At 41.3% G+C, this 27319-nt stretch overlaps 1 protein-coding gene and 1 long non-coding RNA gene across 2 annotated transcripts; both read right to left on the bottom strand.

Moving 5' to 3' along the window:
• Window positions 1-1275: 1275 nt before the first annotated feature.
• Window positions 1276-12768, bottom strand: LOC107184454. The gene is made up of 3 exons (XM_015569591.1): window positions 12696-12768; window positions 11704-12157; window positions 1276-1435 (listed from the first exon to the last, which is right to left on the bottom strand). Exons 1-3 carry the CDS (start codon window positions 12766-12768, stop codon window positions 1348-1350), a joined length of 615 nt encoding a protein of 204 aa, XP_015425077.1. The 3' UTR covers window positions 1276-1347.
• A 10-nt stretch (window positions 12769-12778) lies between these two features.
• Window positions 12779-24969, bottom strand: LOC107184456. Its single transcript, XR_001515307.1, has 2 exons — window positions 24674-24969; window positions 12779-13019 (listed from the first exon to the last, which is right to left on the bottom strand). It is a non-coding gene; the product is annotated as an uncharacterized LOC107184456 (long non-coding RNA).
• Between the last annotated feature and the right edge of the window lie 2350 nt (window positions 24970-27319).

The raw sequence follows: 27319 nt of genomic DNA, 5'->3' as shown, positions 1-27319 counted from the left end.
CGGGAAAAATGTTTCTAATAGCTGAAGCATCAAAACCAATCCCAAGAAAAATTCATTTTCTAAAATAAACATATTACTATATGTGGGAAAGGAGTATTTTTAAAAGAAGGGGGATAAATGGTGATGGATGGAGACTTGACTTGGGGTAGTGAACACACAATACAGTGTACAGATGATGTATTGTGGGATTGTGCATCTGAAACCTGTACAATTTGGTTAACCAGTGCCACCCCTATAAGTTCAACAAAAAGGAAAAAAAGAGAAAAAAAACTTTTTCAAAAGTTAATAATGAACAAAATGATACAAACTGGGCTTTTTCATCACCCCAGAGAAACAACTCCTTCTGCACTACAAGATAATAATAACCAAGCAAAAAATTTAATCTGTTCAATACTCTGATTGTTTTAATATATATATTTCTTATTTATTTCAGAGAGGAAGGGAGAGAGAGATAGAAACATCAATGATGACAGAGAATCATTGACTGACTGCCTCCTGTACACCCCCTACTGGGGATTGAGCCTGCAATCTGGGCAGGAACCTTGACCTCCTGGTTCATAGGTCGATGTTCAACCACTGAGCCACACTGGCCAATATTCTGAAGCTTTTACAAAAATAAAGTCCAGCCCTAACCGGTTTGGCTCAGTGGATAGAGTGTCAGCCTGCAGACTGAAGGGTCCCAGGTTCAATTCCAATCAAGGGTATGTACCTTGGTTGTGGGCACATCCCCAGTAGGAGGTGTGCAGGAGGCAGCTGATTTGATATTTCTCTCTCATCAATGTTTCTAACTCTCTATCCCTCTCCCTTCCTCTGTGTAAAAAAATCAATAAAATATATTGTAAAAATAAATAAATAAATAAATAAAGTCCATATATACAGTGTATTCCCCAAAAAATATATACACACTTTAACAGCTGATAGCTCAATTTTGAAAATAAAATGTCATTTAATAGACACTGCCTTTATAATTATTTAAAGTGTGTACATACATTTTTGGGGACACCCTACAGAATAGATGTACCCACTGGAACAAGAAAGTGTCATAACATGACTAGGAAATGAATCCATCCAACATATAAGAACAGTAGACATTACCTTAGGGACAGCAAAATGCCATAAATTTAAATTGTTTTAGACACATAAGATCCATTCTTCAATACATCTGGTACCAGCTAATGACTACAAAACCTCAAATTAATAATCAAATAGCAGTAATAATAGGTAAACTCCAAAATCTCTGTGGATAATTACCATTTTGAAAAACTTACCTTTGAGTACTTAAACACCTAAGTTTAAAAAACGAATTCTGCACCAGCTACCCTCACTGAGCAAGCATTCTTTTGTCATTTATGGCTGTTTGAGATTATGGCAGAAGATCAGCCTGTAGTTCCTCATTGAAGAAACGCAGAATTCGATCAGTACTTCAGCAATTAATCTAGAAGAAAAAAAGAAATTCTTTTAATTTCCTATAACATCTTTAACTGTGAGAAGGGACTAGAATAAGCAGTGAGGTTCATTTAGGAAGATTCTTATACTGAAAGGCATTCTTCTGCCTAAAAAAAAAATCTCTCTGTGACCTATTTAGGGGCAAAATCTTGCACAAAGTTTAAAAGTATGATGGCTAACTAGGGTAAGAATCTTTCTGCCAAAAATAAATAACGGAACTGCACAGGAGAATCTTTGGCAGTACACATTTTCAAAGATTATGCTATTCAAATAATTCATTTTCCTCAATGGACCCACATTTGCATAAATACCCCACCCAGTTCCATTCCATCCATATATACTCAGAACAAAGCATGGAAACATTTTCAGATCAAAGAATGAAAGATAATTTTAAGCTTGAAACTTCACTTACATTCTTTATTCTTTTCTTTGTATACAACAAACATTTTGTTAGCAAGAACTAGTTATCTGAGCTTTCTGATTTGGAGAGGTAATAGTACATGTTGGAAAAGATCAGTTAACAGAACCAGGAGGGAGGGGTGGGGGTTGTGGCGCCACCCCTTGTCACACACAGAGCCGCAGGGCGATCAGAGGTTGGGGAGCTCCCCCGTATCAGGCACAGAGCAGGGCTGATCAGGAGGTTGGGGCGCCTTCCCCTGTCACGAACAGAGCAAGGCGGATAGGGAGGTTGTGGCCCCACCCCTTGTCACACACAGAGCCGCAGGGCGATCAGGGGGTTTGGGCGCTGCCCCGTCAAGCTGATCCCGGTGCCGGGAGGCCTCTCAGCTCCGCTGATCCCGATGCTGGGAGGCATATTCCCCTTTTACTATATAGAATAGAGGCCTGGTGCATGGGTGGGGCTGGCTGGTTTGCCCTGAAGGGGGTCCTGGATCAGGGTGGGGGGCCCCACTGGGGTGCCTAACCAGTCTGGGTGAGGAGCTGAGGGCTGTTTTCAGGCTGGCGGGGGACAGAAGCTCCCCACCCCTCCTTTTTTTCTTTTCTTTTTTTTTATTCTGGGCCAGCTTTAGCTCTGAGGCTCCAGCTCTTAGGCCTCCGCTGCTGAAAGTAGGTATCTGGTTTGTTTCAGTTCGAAACAATGTATAACTCCAGCTCTGACTCCAGCTCTGAGATCCCAGCTCACCGAAAGCTGGTTTCTGGGGGTTTTTTTAGCTTCTATGTTTGTTACAATGTTCAAACGGCAGGCTCAGAGGCCTGCAACGCAGGGGGGGCACGTTGGCTTCCTCCATCACTGAAGCTACCAGCCTCGTGTTAGTTTCAAGCTGCCTGGCTGCCGGCTGCCCTCTTGGCTGTCAGTTAATTTGCATATCTCCCTGATTAGCCAATGGGAAGGGTAGCGGTCGTACGCCAATTACCATGTTTCTCTTTTATTAGTGTAGATTGTTTAAGGAATAATGACAAGGGGAAAAGCCTGTACATATTCAGTACCAACCATGACAGGCCTAACTATATAACATGGCAGCAACAAAAAAGCTTTTTTTCTCCTAAATATTTTCCATCCACATCTGGGTCGAATGCCTGAATGAGGGCCCCACAGATACAGAGGGTCAATTATATTTAAGATCCTTTAAAGAAGTTAACTTCAGGGACAAGATGTTTAATGAACTTATAATTCAGGTTGATACCATCATGACATAAAGAAAAGGGGGATTTGCTTGATGTACAATAAATGAAGACTCACTGGAGTCTGTCAGAAGCAAATTATATATAATCGCTAAAATAGCTACTCATTTAGTGTCCTTAGTGAAATCAGGAACCAGTTATCTCATCCTGTGTTCTCTACTACTCCCAGCCTCTAACTGAACAATCTGAAAAGCATCTTTCCTAAGGTTACACTGGGTAGGAATCTATGAATTCATCAGTACAGAGATCCTTACTACTAGAAAAACAAAGGCATAAATTTTTCAGCTATTGAGTTTTTCTCCTGAAGAGCATTGACAATGAAGATGAAAACAGCAGCAGCTAATATTAAATGAGCAGTTCCTGTGTGCTAGACAGTTCATGCACTTTACATGTATCAATTGGGTATTATTCTTTTAACCTTTATTTTAATGACACATTGCATAGAGATTTATCAATTTACCCACAGTAATCCCAACTGTTAAGGGTCAGAGGCAGAATTTGAACCCAGACAGTTTGAACTGGGTTCAAATTCTGGCTCTTAAAGTCCTTGTTCTTAATCACTATATAATTTAAAGTACCATAGAATCTCACATTTTATCAGTCAAACTGGCCACAAAATCTTACATTTTAGGAGGTCATTTATTCAGAGCGTTCTGAAAGGTTATTTAATGCGTGACATTAGTGACAAGCCCTACTAGTCAATGATTATTCACTTGAGACCATTATGTAGAGCAACTATTGAGGGCATTCAGACTGCAGTAGGCCAAAATATTTCTGCAGACTGCAAAATAGTTTTTGACATTACTTAGTCCTGCTCCACTTCCCTTTACAGAACTTAAATCATGTAAATATTCCTTCTACATCTGTAGTGAGTTGAATAGTGTCCCCAAAAATCTCATGTCTACCTAGAACCTCAAATGTGACTATTTGGAAATTGGATCTTTATGTATGTAATTAATTATCTCAAAAATGAAATCATCCTAGTTGTAGGGTGAATCCTAAATCCAATGACTGGTGTCCTTATAAGATGACAAGACACACACAGTGAGTAAGAAGGCCACATGAAGATGGAGGAAGAAAAGTAAGTTATACTGTCACAAGACAAGAAACAACATCAAGAGCTACCAGAAGCTGAAAGAGGCAAGGAAGTCTGCACCAGAGCTTCAAAAGGAGTATGGCCTTGCCCACGCCTTAACTTTAGACTTCTGGCCTCTTGATCTGTGAGAGAAAAATTTCTATTTTAGAGTCATCACATTTGTAGTCATTTGTCATTGTAGTCCTAGAAAAGTAATGGAACATCTAAACTACAATTTCCAATTCTCAAAGAATAAAAAAATAAAATAAAATAAAAAATAGCAGATACCACAAAAAAATGTCCCAAAGAAATCTGATGAAATATCTTAACAGATAGGATCAATAAAATGAAAAAGGCAGTTAAATAAAACGCTTAACACAGAGGATACAATGTGTAGACTTTCAAGGAATAGAGTGGTCCTGATACACCAAGATTGTGGTTCCATACCCGATCAGGGGACATACAATCAGCAAACAACAAATGCATAAACAGGTGGAATAACAAATTGTCTCTCTCCCCCTAATAAATTTTTTAAAAAATTTAATACGTTTTTATTGATTTCAGAGAGGAAGGGAGAGGAAGAGATAGAAACATCAATGAGCCCTAACCAGTCTGGCTCAGTGGATAGAGCATCGGCCTGCAGACTCAAGGGTCCCAGGTTCGATTCCAGTCAAGGGCATGTACCTTGGTTGAGGGCACATACCCAGTAGGGAGTGTGCAGGAGGCAACTGACCGATCTTTCTCTCTCATCAATGTTTCTAACTCTCTATCCCTCTCCCTTCCTCTCTGTATAAAATCAATAAAAATATATTTTAAAAAAGAAAAAAAAGAGCTGAAACCAGTTTGGCTCAGTGGATAGAGCGTCAGCCTGCGGACTGAAAGGTCCCAGGTTCGATTCCGGTCAAAAGCACATGGCCGGGTTGCAGGCTCGTGCAGAAGGCAGCCAATCAGTAATTCTCATTGATGTAATCATGTCTCTCTCTCTTCCTCTCTGAAATCAATGAAAATATATTTTTTTTAAAAATAACCAATCTTGCATTTGCCCCTTCTGTGCTATCTAGCATATCCAGAAATTACAATATAATTTTCAATACAGCATACCTAAGAAATACAGAATAAAGTTAAACTGAAAACATTAATTACAGACATCAGTTTAAAGTCTTTTCAAAGTAAATAATTTAAGAAAACACTACAACAGTAATAAGATTATGTCTACAACTTACTAATAACAGTTTATCATTTTACATATAAGGCAACCTATAGTAAGAGCAGTATCTGCCACCCTAACTGGTTTGGCTCAGTGGATAGAGTGTCGGCCTGCAGACTGAAGGGTCCCAGGTTCGATTCCGGTCAAGGGCATGTACCTTGGTTGCAGGCACATCCCCAGTAGGGGGTGTGCAGGAGGCAGCTGATCAATGTTTCTAACTCTCTATCCCTCTCTCTGTAAAAAAAATCAATAAAATATATATTTTTTAAAAAGATGGAATAATTTGGTCTCGTTCAATGTATCCATTTATTCATTTAAATGTCCATTAAATTAAAAAAAGAGCAGTATCTGCCAAGATAAATTATCATTTTCATGTGAAATAGTTCTACCTTCAAAATCAATAGAAATAAACAAGAAAAGTCGCTTTTGTCCAAAATGCTTTTGACAAAATAGGATACAATTTACACAGAGAAGTTTAAAAGAGCTACCTCAAAATTGCTAAAAATTACCCCTCCCCCTACCCCTCAAAAACAAAACAAAACAAAAAACTCATCACTAATATACAAAGAGAGAAGAGCCAAGAGGTCTCTTTGAGAGCTAGGTCTCAAAGATGGTAAGCTGTGGGAAAAGAGATTTAAGTTTGTAGACAAGTGCTGTGTCTAGCTATAAATCAGTGAACCAAACTTAAGAAAAATAAATTTACCCCTGCTCCATACATTCAGCTTTTCATTAGTATACTCTGAACAATGCACTGAAGCAAAGGAAAAGGCACCTCTTTCATTCTAACTGAACAAGGATGGTACTTCAAAAGTTGCCAATATGCTAAATTGGTGGTTCCTTCCTAGACTGAGAAACTGGCAAGGCATTAATTTGTCTGAGATCCCTAACAGTACACTAAGCAAACAGAAAGGTCGAACACATGTCTCACCAGCACATAAACTGATCTGTCAAGTGTTCATAGATGCTATTTGATCAGGAAAACACAAGTCATTTAAATTATTATTAGACTCATATTGACTTTGCTCAAGTAGTTTATCAAAGTATAAGTAAGAATTCATTAGAAAGTTTTTAAATTAAAGAGAGCTCTAACACTCAAAAACTTAGGAACGCCTTTGCCTACAAAGAAAAAAGGAAGTATAAAGGATTTCTTGCAAATCTTATGCCTGAGGATTTGTTCGCTTAAACATACTATTTTTTAAACATATTTTTATTGATTTCAGAGAGGAAGGAAGAGGGAGAGAGAGTTGGAACCATCAATGATGAGAATCATTGATTGGCTGCCTCTTGCACACCCCCAACTGGGGATCGAGCCCCAACCTAGGCATGTGCCCCCAACCGAAACCGAACCTGGGGACACTCTATCCATTGAGCCAAAACCAGCTGGGGCTCAACATACTATGTGAGGGAACAATACCCCATGGTGATTCCATGAAACTACAATGAACAATGGAATCAAGCATATTTTGTAGGACTATCCTTGCCAAATTGTGGTACTAGATACAGCACATATTTTTCAGACTGCAACTCACCTAATGTAAAACATTTCACCTAGAGACAGCTTACTATTCCTCTCTTATTCAAAGTATTCAGGCAAAAATTGGTTGCCCCTAGAGATAATCTATTGGTAATAAATTGCCTAATTTTTGACAAACTCAAAAAGGGTTTCATGGGCACAAATATTTTATAACCTATAACCATGATTTCAAGTTATTGAAATTAAGACAAAAGTAATAAAGCCAGAGAGAAATAAAATTCCCTGTGACAAGTCCCCTAATCTATTCTCACCAATCTCAATACTAAAACCTAATCTGAATTCCCCTGCACAAAATTCCTAATTTTTTTCCTACTGCCTAGAGGCCAAGACAATATATTTTTTAATCAGGAAAGAAACTATGAGCACAGCCCTCATATATGTATGTATTTTTCTAAAGTAGAGTAGTGAACATTGTACTAGCATATTATGCATATCATAAATATACACAAAAATATTTTTAAAATAAACAAATATACCTGCAAACCCCCATCGCCTCCTGCCTCACAGGCCACAGCTGAGGGCAGGTGTATTGACTTAGAGAGGGAAGGGAGGGAATGGGGGAGACATTGAGATCCGACGCACTCACACACACACACACACACTCACTCTCTCTCTCTCTCTCTCTCACACACACACACACACACACACACACACACACTCACTCAATAGGTCATCTGCCTATCCAAAGTGCCAGTACCAGTACCTCACTTTTGAGAACAGCAACCCAAAGCACTGGTTCTCCTACTTCATCTGGGAATGGGGAGGGGTTCATTCAAAGTAAGTTTACAGTTGTGAATACAGAAAACAGAGTTTATTCTTGGATTATTATTTATTAACTGTTGTATTATCTTCTATACAAGCAACTATAAACCTGAAACTGAGGCTCAGATACAATATGCCAGGGTCACCTACTTTTGTCCCACCCTGCATAGAATGCAAAGCCACAAGCCAAAGCAGCATTCAGGTGACTGTAATACATACAAAGTTTTAAGAACCTCTGGCATACAGGATAAACTCTAAACTTCATTGCATGGTCTCCAAGTATGTCATCTACCAGTAAAATCTCCTTTCCTGATACTCCTCCACCTGACTGGACTCTTCAGCAATAAATACTTAACTAGTTGAAGTTCACACAGGTTTTGCACATACTATTTTCTGTGCTTGGAGCCCTAACTCAACACCATGACCAACGCCATCTTGTTCAACAAACTTACACTGATCTTCAAAAGTCTTAACTCCAGGTCTTGCCGATTTGGCTCAGTGGATAAAGCCTCAGCCTGAGTACTGAAAGGTCCAAGGTTCAATTCTGGTCAAGGGCCTGGGTTGTGGATTCGATCCCCAGTGTGGGGCGTGCAGGAGGCAGCCAATCGATGATTCTCTCACATCATTGATGTTCCTATCTCTCTCTCCCTCTCGCTTCCTCTCTGAAGTCAATAAAAATATATTTTTAAAAAATAAATTAATTTTTTTAAAAAGTCTCAACTCCAGCTTCCTGTCAAACCTTCCCTTACTTCCTGGGACAGACAGTTCTTTGCTCCTAATGTACCTTTCACCTTTTTAGCAATTACCTCACACAATAGAAGACAGGAACCATGTCATTTCACATTTGTATCACCAAAGACCTCACATAATGCCTGACACATAATTTAATTTTTTTTAATATATGCTGAATAAAGACATAAATAAGAAGCAAATAATGTTGGCTATTCAACGTTAAAAGCTGTCATACCGACTTCCGGCAATAACCAAAGATAATCAAATCAAGAAGGGAAAGCAACCATCATTTATAGAATATCTGTAAGCATTTTACAGGTTATTTCTCATACCAAGAATAATGCTGTGTGAAGAGCTTAATGAGGGAAAAAGGAGGACCTATGTAATACTTTCAACAATAAAGATTAAAAGGATCAACCAAAGCACTTGTATGCATGCATATGAGCATAACCAATGGACACAAGACACCTGGGGGCATGGGAGGCTAGGGGAGGGTCAAGGGGAGAAAAAAAAGGAGACATATATAATATTCTTTGTAATACTTTAAGCAATAAAACAATTAAAAAACAAAAAAATAGCAAAAAAGATTAAAAGGAAAAGTAAAAAGGTAAAAAAATAAAAAAGAATGCTGCAAAGCAGGCACTATTCCCCTTTTACATGTATTGTGAGTCTCAACTCACTTGGCTAAACTTCAAAATTTGAAATGGTTATGCTAGAATGTGCCACTGAATCTAACTGCAAATCTTTCTAATGAAAGTCTTAAAAAAACCGTAACATTAAAATAAGCACCATTAAAGGGCAAACTATTTACTCACATTTACTTAGAAACCAACCACAATTCTGATTCAAAAAGCCAAGAAGACCATGTGGTACCTGGAGTTAGTCTCCAAAATTAGATAAATTTCCCCAAAGGATGACCTCTGAAATATCTGTCAGATCTAGAGTTCTACATGGTTGACATATCAGTACATTAAGAATAAAATAAAAAACAGGAGAAAGTTTAATCTTACTTATGCAAGTATAAGGAAAGGTGACACTTTAAATGCTTGTCTCCTGATTAAGAGGCAAACCTTTAATGGCTAGATGGCCCCCCAAAGATTCCCTTTCCCCACTTAATGTCACTGGTCTGCTAATTTAGCATGATTTTCTATTAAGTCAAAGTGAATAGCTGCTAAATTAGCTCTTCCCACTAGGTATCAGCACAATGATGGATCCTTTTTTTAAAAAGGTACACGATTTTATATGCATAATAGAGAACACATTCTTGTCAGTTATGTGTGTGTATAATCATAATTTTTACAAATGTACTCTTCAAGACTCCTCTATTCTAGTAACCTTTCACCTCTTCTCCATTGAAAGGATGCACACCAAGGGCCCACTTAGCGCAATGAGTTATGTCTTAAGAAGACCAGTTTATCATTTCTTATAGCTCATTAATACAAAACTACAACAAACTTCATTTTTTGTATAAGGGATATTAAGGGTAATTGAACAACTTGTTCTAGCCAAATGAATCCTTTGAAATCAGGACATTTCTCTTTTTGCACAGACGTGTAAAAACTGCTTTGGGGAAATGGAAGGAAGCTGGAACATGAACAAAAAAAATACTAATTATACTTATTTGTATATCTGTCTTCTCCACTAGACTGTGAACTTTGAGTGCAAAAACAGTATAGCTATAGCAATTTATACTACTATTTCCCCAATACTAAAGTTAGTGTACAATGAAGAGGGAAGCCATGCAGACCAAGATTATTCATAAATGATAATAAAAGTAGTCATTTTATTGGAGAAAAACATTTCCGCCATTTTCTCTGTACTAAAACAATGGCATCCTAATAAAAAAATATTTTATTTCACCCAATGAAGAATTTTATGACACTGTGATATGCCTTCCTACATCTTTCCAAGGACTGAAACTGTCACAGATCCCTAATTGGTGACACAATTAAATTGGAGAATATACTGCCCCAGTTTTTTTGGGTTTGGGGAGGGGGCGGTATTCATTTTATTTGTTGATTTGAGAGAGGTAAAGAGAAAAAGACATCGATTTGTTGTTTCACTTACTTACACATTCACTGGTCGATTATTTTATGTGCCCAGACCAGGATTCAACCTGCAAGGGGATCCAGGTGCAACCTTGGGATTATCAGGACCTCGCTCTAACAAACTCAGCTGCCCAGCCAGGGCTCTGTCCCAGTTTTAAAAGCAGCACAGATTAAGGAAGTAAGAAGGCGCTCCAATGGACGTACAAATGATGACCAGCATTCAATTCCATTCAACAAGTACTTACTAAATGCATAGACCTGTGAGAAACCGGGCCAACAAGTAGAGCAAGATAACAAAAAAGGAAAGTTGACGACAAAAGTAGCCTCACATTAACCCAGAGTCACCTAATTCAAAACTATCCTTTAATGTCTGCCTTTTTAAAACTAAGTGCATCCCAGTTATTTGTTCACAGTCAGCAATACTGTGGCTCCGGTTGCCATTTTTACATGATCACAAACTTGAAAGATAAAAGCCCAATACTTTAGAGACTTCTTTCATTAATTCGACGGCATAATGGGGAACCGAATGCAATTCTGCAACTGTCTTTCTAAAAGTCAACTTTATTTTTCATTGATTAAAAACAAAAAAGCTCACAAATTCCCACTGGGCAAGTGTGCCAACCGATTCCATTTCCTATAACCTTATCTCGGAAACCAGGCCCCCCCGGAAACGTAACGCAGTGCCCTCTGGCCTGACCTGTGCGCAGTGCCTTCTAGACCAGTCCCCAGGGCACCGGCAGCCTAATTCCGGCGACCTTCTCCGAGCGATTTAAGGAAGTCGGCACTCGCTCCTCTCACGTGATCTTTAAAAGGGGCGCAGTGGAGCCTGTAGCGAACCACACTCCCTTTTCTGCATGAACTTCGCTGCCCAGCATAAAGGAAGTGGGCAGGGAGGCGGCGCGGGGCCGGCGTGCAGGGGAAGCCGGCAAACAAATGTGGGCTGCGGTGCCCGCTTGTATTTGGGAGGAGCGGGGAGGTAAGGCACGCCGCTCACGCGCACTGCAGCGGCTGAAAACCGAAGGCTGCCCCCTCACACCCCGGCAGCCTGGGCACCGCTTCCTTCGCTCTCCCTCGGGGAGAAAGGGGGCCCTCTCTACCAAATGCCCCACCAGCAGGGTCCTGCCCAGGCACCCCAGCTCCCCGACGCGCACCGCCCTTGGGCCCGCGCGGGTGGGACTGGCGCTGGTGGGCGGCAAGGCGGGGGGAGAGCCGCGGCGACCGGCGCATGCGCAGACAGGGTACCCGCCCGTTCACCTACCGTTGGAACCGCGACGCCCCGTTCCCCGGCCGCGGCCGCTTCTCCAGGACCCGCGGGGACGGGAGGAGGACGAGAACTGAGGCCTCGAGCGCGTCCGCGGCCGGCAAGCCTCTTCCGAAGACGGCCGCTGGCGAGGGTCTAAAGCGGCGGCTGAGGCACGGGGCCAGCCCGATAAGCAACCCCCGGATGTCCCCGGCGGGGGCGGCGTCGGAGACACGGGAGAGGGGGCGGGAGCGGCGACGGCGGCAGCAGCTGAGGCGCAGAGCCTCCCTAACGGCAGCGGGAGGAGCGCGGAGGGCGGAGGGCGGACAGGGGCCGGGCCGGACGTGACGTACGTGGGAGGGGCGGGAGGGGCGTGGCTTGCGCGCCGCGAGGGCGGGGATACCCAAGACCCCAGCAGCAGGCTCGGGGTCTGCGGGCTTCGGAAACGCATTGCTTCTCCCGAATTCGGGCCCTGGATTGGGGTGCGAGAAGCCGGGCGCGGGCCTGAGGGAGGCGTCTGGGGCTCCTCAGTCTGGGGAGGAGCTGTAGGAAGGATAAGGACCGGTCGGCCGGAAGACTGAGGTTGCGCCTGGGCTCTGCGGGGGGTGGGGGGGAGTCGTGCCCCCCTGCAAAGGCCAGAATGACCCGGGTGCCCTTGTCCAAGTTAGGAGCACCGAGACCTTCACGAAAAACCGCCGGCGGACCGAGGCGGTGACTCACGCTCCTGGTCCCAGAACCGGGGTTAGGTCGGGGACCAGGGCCGCCTCCCACCAGCCTCCTCACGTGAGGACGTGGCCTAGACTCTAGAGCAGTGGTTCTCAACCTTCCTAATGCCGTGACCCTTTAATACAGTTCATGTTGTGGTGACCCCCAACCATACATTTGTAATACCTTAACTAATAAAAAAAAGAAATGAAAAAAAAACAATATGTAATTATATATGTGTTTTCCGATGGTCTTAGGCGACCCCTGTGAAAGGGTCGTTTGACCCCAAAGGGGTCGCGACCCACCGGTTGAGAACCGCGGCTCTAGAGAGCACAGATGCCTCTGAGGCCGAGGGAGTCTGAGAATATGAAAGTCCATAGGCAACGTGTTCACAGGGAGCTTTCTATACCAAACCAGAGTTTGAGAGGCAGGCCTGAAATGAGAAAAAAAGAATGGGGAGCACTCTGAGCCTGGGCGCCTGTACTTCATTGCAGCTCCCACACGCTCCCAAAGGTTTGCATATTCAGCCCATTTCTGCTTTGCTTCAGTCTGTTCAGGGCTTTAGATGTTCCATTGAGTAGAACGCAATGTTCTGCCTTTGGACGCCCTGGCAGTGGGTAGATCCACACCTACACAAAAAATTCTGGGTGTCTGTAAAAATATAAACTACCACGATTCGCTTGTCCCCTACCTGCCTCAGCTGGAAGTCAGTAACCTGGAAAATGTAAAACAAAGAACCCTCATAGAACTTGAGACAATATTTAAAAAAAAAAAGTCACCCTATGAGATGATCTGTAAATGTGTTACAGAGGCCAGGGTGGCTCCCAACTTTCATCAGAGTAAAATAAATAATCTGTAACTTAAGTGTCACATGCCCAGTTGATACTGTCATAAAAGAAGGGTGGAGTCCATAAAGAGTCCAGCAGAATCTCAATAAGAATGTATTGTGAGCTCCCACTCTGTCCAAGAGAAAGGTTACTGATTCTAATAACCAGGACCAATACCCATGATCAGGACAGTTAAAAAAAACTTAACTTGGATCAGTCACACAATCAACAAATATTTACTGAGTGTTTACTAAGTTTTAGTCTATTAGGATACTTTAGCAAATAAGATTCCTGCCTATTTGGGGTTTATATCTAGCAAACTTAAATCCTGAATATTCTTTTAAGAACATATAAAGGCCCCTACTGTGATTCCACACTCATCAAGTAATCTTCCCATCCCTCAAGGGGTCTCAGAGTAGATCAGCACACCCAGTGAGAAACAATTGTCCAAGGCACAGACTGGTTCTAGTTATACTAGCTATACAGTCTTTCTCAATTAATGAATTCACATCATGGTTTATAATCAGGCTCTGTTCACTGGGTTGAATTATAGAGCTGTTTTATCCAAATTAATCTCCCAGAGCCTGATTAAGTTGGAGTGAAGTGAAATGTAAGTTACTGTATCTGCCAAACTGAGAACCAGACAGATCCTGGTTTCATAGAAGCCCAATCAGGATGCATCCTATGCAATCAGCTTTGCATCTCTCTTTAAACATCTTAAATGGAAGCTTTACCTGTGATTTCATGCTTGAAGAACAGGAGCAAAATGATTGCTTCTAAAGCTTAATCATAATCTAGTAAAAATCATAAGAGAATAAATTGTTAGAGTAAAAATCCTCCTGAGCCTGCCCCGCCTATGCAACATAGGCTCTTGCTGACATAACTGACTGTAATAGGTACTTTATTCTGAGTATGAAACACAAGACTGTAAGTTCCCAGAGGACAAGATTCCCTTGCATTTATATGCCCTATTCCCAACATATGGGAATCTCAAAAAACAAATGAATTGATTTAATGGTCATTTTCCTCTATAAAATTCAAGAACATGTTTTTGGAAGACATTTTTTCCAGATCTTACTTTATAATAGGTAACCAGTATGTTCAACATATTATTTTTAACTTTTAAAAATAAGACAGAATACCTTTGTTTTTATCTTTTGCCATCCCTTTAAACCTGTGCAGGGGAAGTAGATCTGTCATACACCCCATTCAGTAATAGAAAGTCCTTTGTCATTGAGTCACAAAGAGTGAAACTCTTCCCTCTTATCCAGCTAGGACAGCTAGCTCACTCCTTGTGGTGGAGAGGCATCATGCCTGGTCTGTCTTGCCCTCTTCTAGCTTACCAACCAGACCCAAAGGGAGGGAGAGAGAAGAAAAGAAAGGGAAACAGGAAAGTTCTTAACTTTTATAGGAAGTGGCAGTAAAGTGTTTTGTCCAAACTAAATTAGTGTGACTATTTTCCAATAGATGGCAATGAAGTTTCTGGACAAAGGAGAACATATTTCTGATGGTGCTGTTGAGGGCAGCACTGTATGGTTGATCCACAGCTGGCCCACCTGAAGCTCTCATGCGCTTCTTGTCCAAACTGACTTGGGAGGATAGGCCAATCCCAGTTCAGCTTCAGTATTCCTCTGCTACTAAAATACCCGCCAGTCCTTCTCTGGTCCCTCTGTATTTTCCTTGCAGGAGTACACTCAGGTCCACTCTGCCCCTCAAACTGTAAGAGACACATCTCAAGTACCTGAACAAATCCATTTTAGGCTTTTCTCAACTTGAGGTAAGAGGCAGGCTGGCATCTGAGGTAACAGTCAAACATAGCATACTGGCAACAGTCTCAAAAGGAAAACTCAATATTCTCACTTGACCTTTTATAACTTACTATAAGAATTTAGTCTTGTCTACCTGATTTTATCTAAATCCTCTCATTTCTAGGGGAAGTCCATTTTATAACTAACTTTAGTGAAGTTTTTTTGGGGGGTGGGGAAAAATCGTTGAGTATTTTGGTCTGGTTCTCAACTGGGATGACTTTATGTTTTTGTCATGTCTGGAGACTTTTTGGTTGTCAAAACTCAGAAGGGGCTATTAGCATCTTGTGGGTAGAGGTCAAATAAGCTGCTAAACAATCTACAATGCACAGGACAGCCTTCCCTACAACAAAGAATTATGTGGCTGAAAATGTAACTTCAGCTGAAACCGGTTTGGCTCAGTGGATAGAGCGTCGGCCTGTGGACCGAACGGTCCCGGGTTCGATTCCGGTCAAGGGCATGTTACCTGGGTTGCGGGCACATCCCCAGTGGGAGATGTGCAGGAGGCAGCTGATCGATCATATATTTTAAAAAAAATAATAATAATAATAAATAAATAAAATGACTAAAAAAAAAAAGAAAATGTAACTTCAATTTGACATCTTGGAATTTCTATACTTGACAGTCACTATGAGAATACCTCAAAAGTACATCCCCTTTTCTTCTTTTTTTCTATAAATTCTTTACCTGTAGATGTAAAAGTGACATTTTAATATATAACTAGTGTCAAAAACAGCATTTTAGAAACATATTTGGCTAGGATGAGAAGTGACTGGTATGATTCTAAGACTTCCTCTGGAGGGGAGGCCTGCCAGGAAAATTATTATTTTGTTTTTTATAATGAGACCACTCATTTATTATAAATACCAGTGATACCTGAATGAAGAAAAGTAAATTTCTCTCTGCCAGGAAAATTATTATTTTGTTTTTTACAATGAGACCACTCATCTATATATATAAAAGCCTAAGTGACTGTTATGACCAGTTGACTGAATGACCAGTCGACCAGGTTGCTATGATGCACACTGACCACCAGGGGACAGACACTCAACGCAGGAGCTGCCCCCTGATTATCAGTGTGCTACCACAGCCAACCTCCCGCAGCTGGCCAACCTCCTGTGGTCCCTCCCCATGGCTGACCCTGATCAACCCAGATCGGGACTAGGCAAGGTGGCCCCAATTGGCCCCAATTGCTAGCCAGGCCGAGGGACCCCACCCATGCACAAATTTGTGCACTGGGCCTCTAGTTTATTATAAATACCGGTGATATCAGAATGAAGTAAATTTCTCTCTGCCAGGAAAATTATTACGTGAGGTAATATTTTTATAGACCAGGGAAACAAACATTTTACCCAACTTATCTGAACAGAGGTTAAGGCCTCTCAGAAGTAAAGCCATGAGTCAAATCACCATGGAAGGAATATATATTTCATGCAATCCCAGACCATGTCCTAGATGCCAGAGAGAACTTCAGTATGCCTGCCTCCCCAGAGTCACCAGTGTCACTGGAATGAGACTTAAAGTTAGGGAGTAGCTTTGTCTTTGCAGTCACTTTACAACTAATACCCTTATTATTCAAAGAGAATGCAAATGGCCTGGCCAGCGTGGCTCAGTGGTTGAGCATCAACCTATGAACCAGAAGGTCGCGGTTCAGTTTCCGGTCAGGGCACATGCCCAGGTTGCAGGCTCAATCCCCAGTGTGGGGCATGCAGGAGGCAGCCAATCAATGATTCTCTCATCATTGATGTTTCTATCTCTCTCTCCCTCTCCCTTCCTCTCTGAAATTAATAACATATATATTAAAACACACACACACACACACACAGAATGCAAATGGACTTCTTCCCCACAGCTCCTCACCATAGATTAGTTTGATTGAATTCAGCTCTTCCAGATGTAGTAGGATGTTGAGCCAATCTCTTGTGCCATCAATAAGGAAACTTTCATTATTCCTATGTCTTCCTCTCACTTACTGGTCTCATCTCTGACCAAGGCTATTTGAGTGCTAGCATATAGATTAACTTTTGTTCAGGAGGCTGCTATTATCTTTTTTTCTTCCTTTTTTGTTTTTTTAATTCTCATCCAAGAATATTTTTTTCCATTGATTTTTAGAGAGAGTGGAAGGGAGAGAGGGAGAGAGGGAAGAGAGAGAGACAGAGAAACATTAATGTGAGAGACACACATCAATTGGTTGCTTCCCAAACGTGCACCCCAACCCGGGCTGCGAATGAACCGGAAACCCAGGTACGTGCCCTTGACTGGAAATCTAACCCAGGACCCTTTGGTCCACAGGCCAACACTCTATCCACTGTGACAAACCGGCTAAGGCTCCATTTATTTTTAAATGAAAACCAACAACTCCCACCCCCAAACCCTTGGTGCTGTTTTTAAAATCTTCTGAACCTCATGAATTACAACAAATACAAGCACACCTCCTCCTTAATTAGAAGCATTTTTACACTGCCCACTCATAAATGTAGATAGGGATGGGAAAATATATGCAATTTTTAATCAAACTCAGTAATTACTTTTCACTTTCTGGAAATACTAATTTCTTCTGAGAAAAAAGAAAGGACTAAAATCCTAACAAAATTTAAGTCTTCTGAGAGAGAAGCAACTCACCATTAGAGAATAGTATTTCTGGCTCTTCTGAGGAATGCAATGGAAATTTGTCTGTGTCACTTTCCCCCAGATCACTGTGTCAGTGTGCAAGAATGCATGTTTTTCATAAACAAAAAATATATATATACTAAAGGCCCAGCGTACAAAATCGTGCACGAGTAGGGTCCCTTGGCCTAGCCTGCGATCAGGGCCATCTTTCACCTGGCTCTCCAGTCCCCAGTCCCATCCCGCCGCCACCAACCCAGTTCTCCGTGGTTCCCTGTTTGCCATGCTGCATGCGATAGTTTGGAGTCTGTGGGCTGGGAGGTTGCGGGGGAGGCAGGGAGGGACTGAGAGGTGGTCAATGCACCTCATAGCATCTGCTCAAGCAGTCATTCCAGTCATTGTGGTCACTGGCCCTTTATAATATAGTAGTACTAGCTGCAAAGAGAAGAAACTGTTCCAGGGTGTACAAATCCCATGCCAACATCAAAATAATGGCAAATACTGTTCTGATCTTAGCAACCCGAAGTGACCTTTATACAATTTATTTATTCAACACAGATTTCTTGAGTAACTGTTAAGGGCCAGGCACTATGTTAGGGGACATAATCATGATATTTGCCCTGAAAAGGCTTCATCATACATATCTCTGGAAGAGAAATGTTTTTGAAATAGAACCATAGTTAACATAATGTTGATTTCAGCTTCTGTATTCACTCACACAGCCATTGGTGCCATCCAGTTTGGGGAACTGGAACAATTGACAGTAACTGTCATCTTTGCCAAATCTACATTTTTGGCCTGATAACTCAAAATTCAGTGTATGACAATAACATAAACCAATGAGATTGTCAGCTATAAGACTAAGTTGTTTGGAGTTCTTTATTAAATCCTATAGTCAGCTAAATAATTTTTCTACAATCAGAACTTTTATTGTTTTAAAAAAAAGAATAGATGTCCATTTCTTCCCTTTCCCTATATCCATGTTAAGGAAAGAAAAAGTGCTCAGAGACTCAATGAGACATTCACAAAACCATGGGCCTTCCACTGCCTCTTTAGCCAGAAATCCAGGTAGGAGGGTCTTGCTCTTATCATTCTGCATACCCTACCTCTTCTTTAGAGGCTTTAGGCTTTTTATCCTTCCTACCTTTTTTAAAAAATATGTGTTTTTATTGATTTTTAGGGATCAAGGAAGGGAAGGGAAGAGAGAGAAACATCAATGTGAGAAAACACCCATCTGCTGCCTCCTGCAACAAACAAACAAATAAACAAACAAAAAGATGTTTACCATTTTAGAAACCACCTTTCTTTTTTTAATATATATTTTTATTGATTTCAGAGAGGAAGGGAGAAGGAGAGGGAGATAGAAACATCAATGATAACCCTTCCCCTCCTCCCGCCCCCAATGAGGGTTGAGCCCACAACCCAGGCATGAGCCTCGACTGGGAATCCAATCGGCAACCTTTTGGTGCACAGGGACAAGGTTCAACCAACAGAGTCACACTGGCCAGGCTGGCCTTCCTACCTTTGGACCAGCCAAGCTCCTTCTCAAACTCCTGTCATTGGGCCCACGCCTTCTGTGGCAAACCAACAGCCCATATATTTGCAGATTGCAATCTATGTGCAACCATATTTTTGCTAAATATTTACACTTAACTGCTCTTATTCACTAAAGACAAGGGTGTGATGATTTGCAGAAGCATTTAGTGTTTTCTCAGTCCCAAGCTCATCAGCAGAGAAGCTCTAAACTATGAAGGCTCACACCCTTTATTTTAGCTTTCATAGTGAAAGAGAAACTAAACTGTGAGAAGTGTTATAGTTATTATGCATGTGTCTTATTATCCCTCTTAGCATGTGGCACTGTCTGAATTCTAAATAAGTATCTTGCCAAAAACAAGTACTGTAAAAACAGTTGTTGAAAAAGAAATGGCAAGGTTTAACCAAATTTGTTGTTATTTAATAAGATTTTGCTATTTGTTTCTTCTTGTTGGCTTTATAATTTCTTTCTCCATCTGGAAAACTTTGATACTTCTTAGTTATTCACACACTTAAGATTTTATTGAGCACCTAGTTATGTGCCAGGTACTGTGTTAAATGCTGGAAACACAGTAGTGAACACACTAGACATGATTCCTGCCTTCTGATAAACACAAGTTATTATTCCTGTTGCATGGCTAACTCCTGCTTATTGTTCAACAAGCCCAAATTCAGCTTAAGTGTCCCAAGTGTCACTCTATCTGGGCAGCCTCCATGACCTTATCTAGGTTAATAAGGCATCCCTATTCTCCAGGCCTCTGGCATCTTGCCCATATATCACATTGGCAACTTCCCCAAAACTAAGATCTCCAAAGGGCTATATCCTCAGTGGGAGAACAAGAAAAGAAACCTGACCTACAGAGGGAAAGGGTAAGGATATCTGACTATCTTCACATTAACTGTGGATGGAACAGAAGAAAACAAGTCTCCTCTGAAAATTCCTAAACAAGTTCCCAAGGATACTATGGGGGGGGGGGGGCAGAATTTCAGACTGTCTATGTGACCCAGAAAACCCTGAGCTGATAATCATAAAGGTGATCACTTTAGTGCCCCCAGGCACCCTGTATAAGCAAAAGTAAATCCTTTCTGAAAATCCTACAGGTAAGGTTCCAAGAAATATGACCTTATAATTATCATAAAAAACACAAGGATATAATGAACTTCAGAATACCTGCAATGACTGCAAGTACTCTAGTTCAGATTCAGAATATAAAGTATGTGTGATATTGTGATATAATAAGAAATATGGCCCTAGCTGGTTTGGCTCAGAGGATAGAGCATTCGTCTGAGGACTGAAGGGTCCTGGGTTCAATTCCATTCAAGGGCAAGTGCCAGGGTTGCAGGCTTGATCCCCAGTAGGGAGCGTGCAGGAGGTAGCCATCAATGATTCTCTCTCATCGTTGATGTTTCTATCTCTCTCTCCCCCTCTCCCTTCCTCTCTAAAATGAATACAAAACATTTTTTTTAAAAATATTTTTTAAAGCTATATGTATTTTGTCTTGGTCCCAGATCCCTAGCACAGAATATTCTGTTATTCATAACAAGTCCCTTTCCATCACACCTAAAGAGGTGACTTAAGGCATGGCCCCTAGATAGCCTCAGGATGGGGCGGATGCCAGAAAGTCCAAAGGATTGGAGGGTTGTAACTTTCAGCCCCACCCTTGACTCCCAGTGAAAGGAGGAGAGTTCTGTAAAAACAGCCTTCAGAAGCTAAAAGGGCAAGGAAATGGAGTCTCCCCTGAAGGCCCCCTAGATTTTCCCCTAGAGCCCAGATTTCAGCCCAGTGAGACCCAACTTAGACAGTGAGATCATAAATTTGTGTTGTTGTTGTTGTTTTGGAATAATTATAGATTTACAGAAAAGTTGCAAAAAGAGTATTCAGAGTTCCCAGATTCCCTTAATACTAGTACTTAAGCCTTTTTTTAAAAATAGACCAGCCCGTTAGGGAGTTCAGTCAGTTAGAATATTGTCCTGATACACTAGGTTGCAGGTTTGATAAGAGCATATACAAGAGGCAACCAATGAATGCATAAATAAGTGGAACAACAGATTGAAGACTCTTCCACTCTCTCTCAAATCAATAAAAGAAAAAAATAGACTGAGAACAGCTTTAGGTTCACAGCAAAAATGAGGAGAAGCTACAGAGACTTACCATATAGCCTCACCCCCTCAATATGAATGTGTGTTGCTTTAAGGCCATTACATTTGTAGCAGTTTGTTAGAACAATTAAAAATAATAATAATACAATGACAAATGGCATTTCTAGGAGAAAAAAAGAGAGAAGCAGATTGTTTAAAGTGCTAAAGAAAAACGAGAGAATAATTAATCCAAAATTGAGTATAACTGTTAGTTTCAGTGAAGGTATGGGGCACGTTGGTGGGACACCGCAAGACAGGGCTGCACCAGCTTCTAAGTTGTTTCTGTGGGAGCTAGAAAAAGGACCATTCTCTGGGCAGATGAATTAGAAAATGACAGCCCACAGCCTAGCAGCAGACAGAGTCTTTGTACCCCAGGAGACCTCCCTCCCCTTAGCAAGGACCTCGGTGCAGTGCACAACTTGCACCCACCACAGTGCTGGCAGCCCCACCACAGACCTTCAGGGGTTTTATAACGTTCTGTTTCTCAAACTGGGTGGAGGATACATGGATTCGTTTTTCAGAATTATCCTTCAAGCTATGTATATACATTACCTACTCTTATATAAATATTGTTGCCAATTTTAAATGTTGAAATATCAGCAATGTGATGAAATGTAGGGCCATTCCCCTCTGCATACAATCTAGAAATCAGCAAGTTCTGAGTGATGTTTTTCTTAACTCCATGTAATCTCTTTTCAGAGTTGGAGCAAGTTACCCTTGAGCAGGAAAACAGGATTTCCCTTCTTTCAGCCCATCCCTATCTTAAATAAAAGGTTGTGTCTGTTTTCTCACCCAGATATTATACACAGTGGTAGGAGCGCAATGTGCAAACTCCAGAGAAGTTGGTGGGCACCTGTAATCCAAGAAAGCTCCCTGAGACCTGAAGTGGAATTTCATTATTAGGAATCTGGCCTGTCTGATAAAATCAGACATGCTGACTCAAGAGGAAACAGAGATGTCAGGAGTCTTAGATTCTGAGAAACTGCAACTCTGAGTTCACCTTGACCCTTCCAAAGAAGTCCAGGACCTTTCTTTAATTTTTCTTTTTTAACAGAGCACTTTGGGTAGACAGACGGCTACCGAAATACCTCTCTCTTGCTCCCAGACAGTCCTGCCATCTTCAGAAGGGTCACTTGGGTTCACTGGTCCAACAATCCAAGCCGCAAACCATGAAGAGGAAGTTTTGCTTCTTACATACGAGCTCTTCCTGCCCTTCCGGACCTAAGACGTGGTTGGCTCTACCCGGCTATTATATTGGACCTACCATAAATAAGTACTCAGAGAGGGGTTGAGAGATGTCTAATTTATACCACCACCCTTTATAATTTAATTTCATATATATTAACTCCTCACTTACTAGTAACGTCATCAATAGGTTCTTTAAGAAAAATTATGCATAATGAAACCAATTTTAACATAGACTAGTTGACATTAACAAGAGTTAAGTTCCTATGGCTATTTCTGGTCACAAAAACATCACCAAACTTCTAAATAATAGCCCTGACCAGTTTGGCTCAGCGGATAGAGCGTCGGCCTGCGGACTCAAGGGTCCCAGGTTCGATTCCGGTCATGAGCATGTACCTTGGTTGCGGGCACATCCCCAGTGGGGAGTGTGTAGCAGGCAGCTGATCGATGTTCCTCTCTCATCGATGTTTCTAACTCTCTATCCCTCTCCCTTCCTCTCTGTAAAAAATCAATAAAATAAAAAAAACCTTCCAATATTAAATACTGAAATAAATGTGAGTTATACATACATTTAAGAAAGATTAATAAAAACAAGTAGATTCATTATTTTCCAACCTGCTATTGCAGTTTAAGGTCATGAGTGGTCGGAGCCTGTCCCGGCAGATCAGGGTGCAAGGTGGGAACCCACCCTGGACAGGATACCTTGCATTGCAGGGCCACTCACACACAGACCGCACTCAATCAGACGGGGACAATGCGGACATGCCAGTTCACCTCATGTGCATATCTTTGGGATGTGGAAGGAAATTGGAGTACCCAGAGAAAAACCATGCAGACATGGAGAGACCTGCATGCTCTACACACACAGTGGCCCCGGTGGGAATCCATTTTTTTCTCATCAACGTTATAAAAAGACATTGAACAAAATGATATTATTTGAGGAACTGCTGTACAAAAATAATATATAGTCATCAGGAAAATTCAAAAAATGTAGAAGACTAAAGAATAAAAAGCAAAACTCTCTCTTTACCCTGTAATCTTACTCCCTTTACTAAAGCTAAACTTTATGAGATACTAAAGGCCCAGTGCACAAAATTCATGCACTCTGGGAGGGGGGGGTCCCCTCAGCCCAGCCTGCGCCCTCTCACAGTCCAGGAGCCCTCGGGGAATGTCTGACTAATGGGGAGCGGGCCTCAGCTGACAGTTAGACACCCTTAGCACTGCTGCAGAGGCGGGAGAGGCACCAGCATGAGCCCAGCTTCTGGCTCACTGACCACCAGGGGGCAGCTCCTGCATTGAGCGTCTGCCCTCTGGTGGTCAGTGCGTGTCATGGCGACTGGTCATTCTGCCATTTGGTCAATTTGCATATTAGCCTTTTATTATAGAGGATATCCTCCCACACTTCTTTTCACACAATTATAAAATGCACACACTCACAATTACTTTTCTTAATAAAAAAAGGATCATACAATAATGTTCTATAATGTGCTTTTTACAAATAATATTCCACAAAAATATGTCTATATTAGTAAATTTAAGTTTTTGCCAGTTTTCTATATTAAAAACAGTAGTGCAATAAATGCTTGTACACTCGTGTATATTTGTGTTTAACAGATTCCAGGAAACTAAATTGCTGAGTTAAAGAGTAACACATTTAAAATTCAATAGATACTACCAAGCTTACCTCAGAAGAGGCTTTGTGAACAGTATAGGAGAATGACTATTCGCTTAAATGTTCACCAACCATGGATATTATGTATATTTTCACTTTTTGCCACTTTGATGAGCAAAAACAATAGTACACACTATTTAACTTATATTTTCCTAATTACAAATGAGACTGTGTATATGCTTCCTGGCCAGTTGTATTTCTTATCCAGTGCATTACTGATCCATCGCCATTGCCTATTTTTCTGCTTGTAACTTCCTCATTTTGATCATAAGAGTGCCTACTATATATATTGAGCACTTGGTTGTGTGCCAGCCTCTGCACTAAATGCTTTAAAATGTTTTTTTCTTTGAACATTCTGTACATGAGAAATATGAGAAACATATGGAGATGAAATTCAAACCATGGTCTTTTTCACTGGTCTCTTTTACTCTAAAAGCTGCACTTTCTCCACTGTATCACTATACCAAAAAGCTTCATTTTGCTGAAACGCAGAAACTCCAAATGGAGTGACTTACCAAACATAGCCCCGTAGCTACATGCCCATCTCAGTCCGGACCACTGGCAAGCTTTTCCCCACCCTGGTCTTACTTGAAAACTGCAAAAAGACTGTTCAGGCAAATTTATCAGACTTCACTGCCTATAATATCTGTGTCCTTAGAGATAAAGAACCAACCCGCAGGACAAGGGTCGAAGATAAAATAGAAACTTCAAAAACATGGAGACCTTGGCCCCATTCCATCCATATCTCAGTCAAAGCAGAGGGCTGATGGCAGGACAAGCCAGCTCTAAGACTAGTGTGGTTTTCAGTCACCTCCCAGCACCCACCAGCCATGCTAATTTTTTAAAAATATATTTTTATTGATTTCAGAGAGGAAGGGGGAGGAATAGAGAGATAGAAACATCAGTGATGAGAGGGAAACATTGATCAGCTGCCTCCTGCACGCCCCCCACTGGGGATGGAGCCCGCAACCCAGGCATGCGCCCTTGACTGGAATCGAACCCGGGACCCTTCAGCTCACAGGCCAACATTCTATCCACTGAACCAAGCCAGCCAGGGCTATTTTTTTTTTTTTTTACACTGAGGCTGGATGAACTGTCAATCATAGGCATGAGCAGCAAACAGTTTGAAGTTCTGCTCTTTAAAAAAAATCAAGATGTTTATCTTACAGCCCTTATATTAACCCAGAATGAAAAGTGTCCTTAAGAATTTCACCTTTTTTTCCTAAATGTGATTAACCTAATGAGAGGTGTAGGAAATGTAATTTTATGATTTTATTGTTCATATTAATCAATCTTCTAAAGAAAAGAGGATGGAGTAAATTATGTCTGAGAAGCTGCCAAACTTCCTTCCTTCCAAAAGCATTAATTAAATGCTTGTGTAATCCTATATAATAAAAGCCTAATATGCAAATTGACCAAACATTGGAACGACTGGTGAAAGGACCAGTCACTATGATGTGCACTGATCACCAGGGGGCACATACTCAATGGAGGAGCTGCCTCCAGCCTGCAGGCCCCAGGCCAGCCAAGGCAGGTGCCAGTGGGGGCCCTCCCAATTGCCCCACTGGTCGCTCCACAGACCGGCCCTGATTGCCAGCCAGGCCTAAGGACCTTACCCATGCACCAATTTTGTGCATCAGACCTCTAGTAAATTGATAACAGCTTGAAGTGGGGTATGTGGAGGTGCATTAAACAAGTCTTTCTACCTTTATATAATTAAACCTTTCCAACAATAAGAAGGTGTGTGTGTGTTTAAAGACTTATGTGCCAGACACTGGAGGTCCAGCAAATTGAACATAGTTCCAATTCTTCTGAGGATCAAAAATCCCTTTCATTATTATGTCAACATGTTACAAAGCACTTTCGCATGTGTTATCTGAGTCATCCTATAAACAAATTATGTTTGCAAATTCAATGGAAGCCTCCTACCTTTCATTCTTTTCTTCCTGATCTTTCTTTGTTCGCTGAGATAAATCTAACATAGGAAAGGCCCGAACTCTAACAAGTAGGATTGTGTTTGGGGGTTGGGAGAGGTGAGTGAGACCTTTATCCTATGGGTGGAATTAGTTTCAGGATGCTTCAGACATTTAAGATTCTGATAATATTATAATATATTATCAGAATCTTAAATACCATCTCCACCCTTTTAAATACTTAGGGTGAGCCTTTCACTCACAAAATCTTCCTTTGGTGATTCTCTTATTTCAAGACAGTTAAACTGGGTCAGAAAAAGAGTCACTTCCCCAGGATTAGATAGCAAAATGGAGTAAAATTTCATTCCCTTCACCTCCCAGAATCTCACTCTAGTGAAGCTCAACCATGAAGGCTAGAGGCCTGATGCTTACAACTAAGTTATGTTTTAAATTAGATCGATGACTGCTCCATAGAGCTGCCCAAGAAACTCATTTACCTTTGAATTCTGTCACCCTCAGCTCTCAGAGTCCACAGGATATGTTCTGTTTCAATTCTCTTTTAGAAATTTCTACCTACTAATATTTCCCATGTGGTTGTAACGTCCTATTCATGTGTACAAATGTCCATTTCTTAAGTTAGCCATGAAAAATTCCAGAGAGTTCAGCCTGACTGGGTATAGCCTCTTGCTTCTTTGTTGCCTAATTCTTTTTTTGCAAAAATTGTTTAAAATATGTTTTTATTGATTTTAGAGAGAGAGGAAAGGAGATGGAGAGAGAAAAACATAGATTTGGGAGAGAAATATCAATTGTTTGCCTCCCATATATGCCCTGACAGGGGATCGAACCCATAACCTAGGTATGTTCCTGACTGGAATTGAACCATCGATCTTTTCACACATGGGATGATGCTCCAACAAAGTGTGAGTGAAGGAGTTTGTGCCCAAAGACAAGCCTTGTTGTCAGAGGTCAGCACTTTCCTATTATCCCCACCTCACCCATCATTACTTCACCTCCCACCCTATTTGCACGCAACCTACAATTGGATGCTTCCTTCCTCCTTCCCAGGAAATTTAAGTAGATTTTGATGTAATAGCAGCTCCAAGGATTCTCCAGGTTCTTTCAGAGACACAGCTGAGCAATCATTTCTTTGTCAAAAGATCTACACCAGCCACTACAGTACAGACACACAATTTTCCAGAGCTAAGGTAGACAAAGTAAAAGGCAATGGACAGAAGTGAGATGGCTGGA

The sequence above is a fragment of the Myotis davidii genome, unplaced genomic scaffold (assembly GCF_000327345.1).
Source record: "Myotis davidii unplaced genomic scaffold, ASM32734v1 scaffold545, whole genome shotgun sequence".
Taxonomy (NCBI): domain Eukaryota; kingdom Metazoa; phylum Chordata; class Mammalia; order Chiroptera; family Vespertilionidae; genus Myotis; species Myotis davidii.
This window is presented reverse-complemented; position numbering and strand designations above follow the sequence as displayed.

Coding starts and splice junctions, on each gene's coding strand:
- LOC107184454 (XM_015569591.1), bottom strand. CDS start 12,768: ATGGACTTTCATATTCTCAGACTCCCTCGGCCTCAGAGGCATCTGTGC. Junction 12,158..12,695: donor AGAGCCGCGGTTCTCAACCG/GTGGGTCGCGAC, acceptor ACCCCAATCCAG/GGCCCGAATTCGGGAGAAGC. Junction 1,436..11,703: donor GGGGCGTCGCGGTTCCAACG/GTAGGTGAACGG, acceptor TTTTTCTTCTAG/ATTAATTGCTGAAGTACTGA.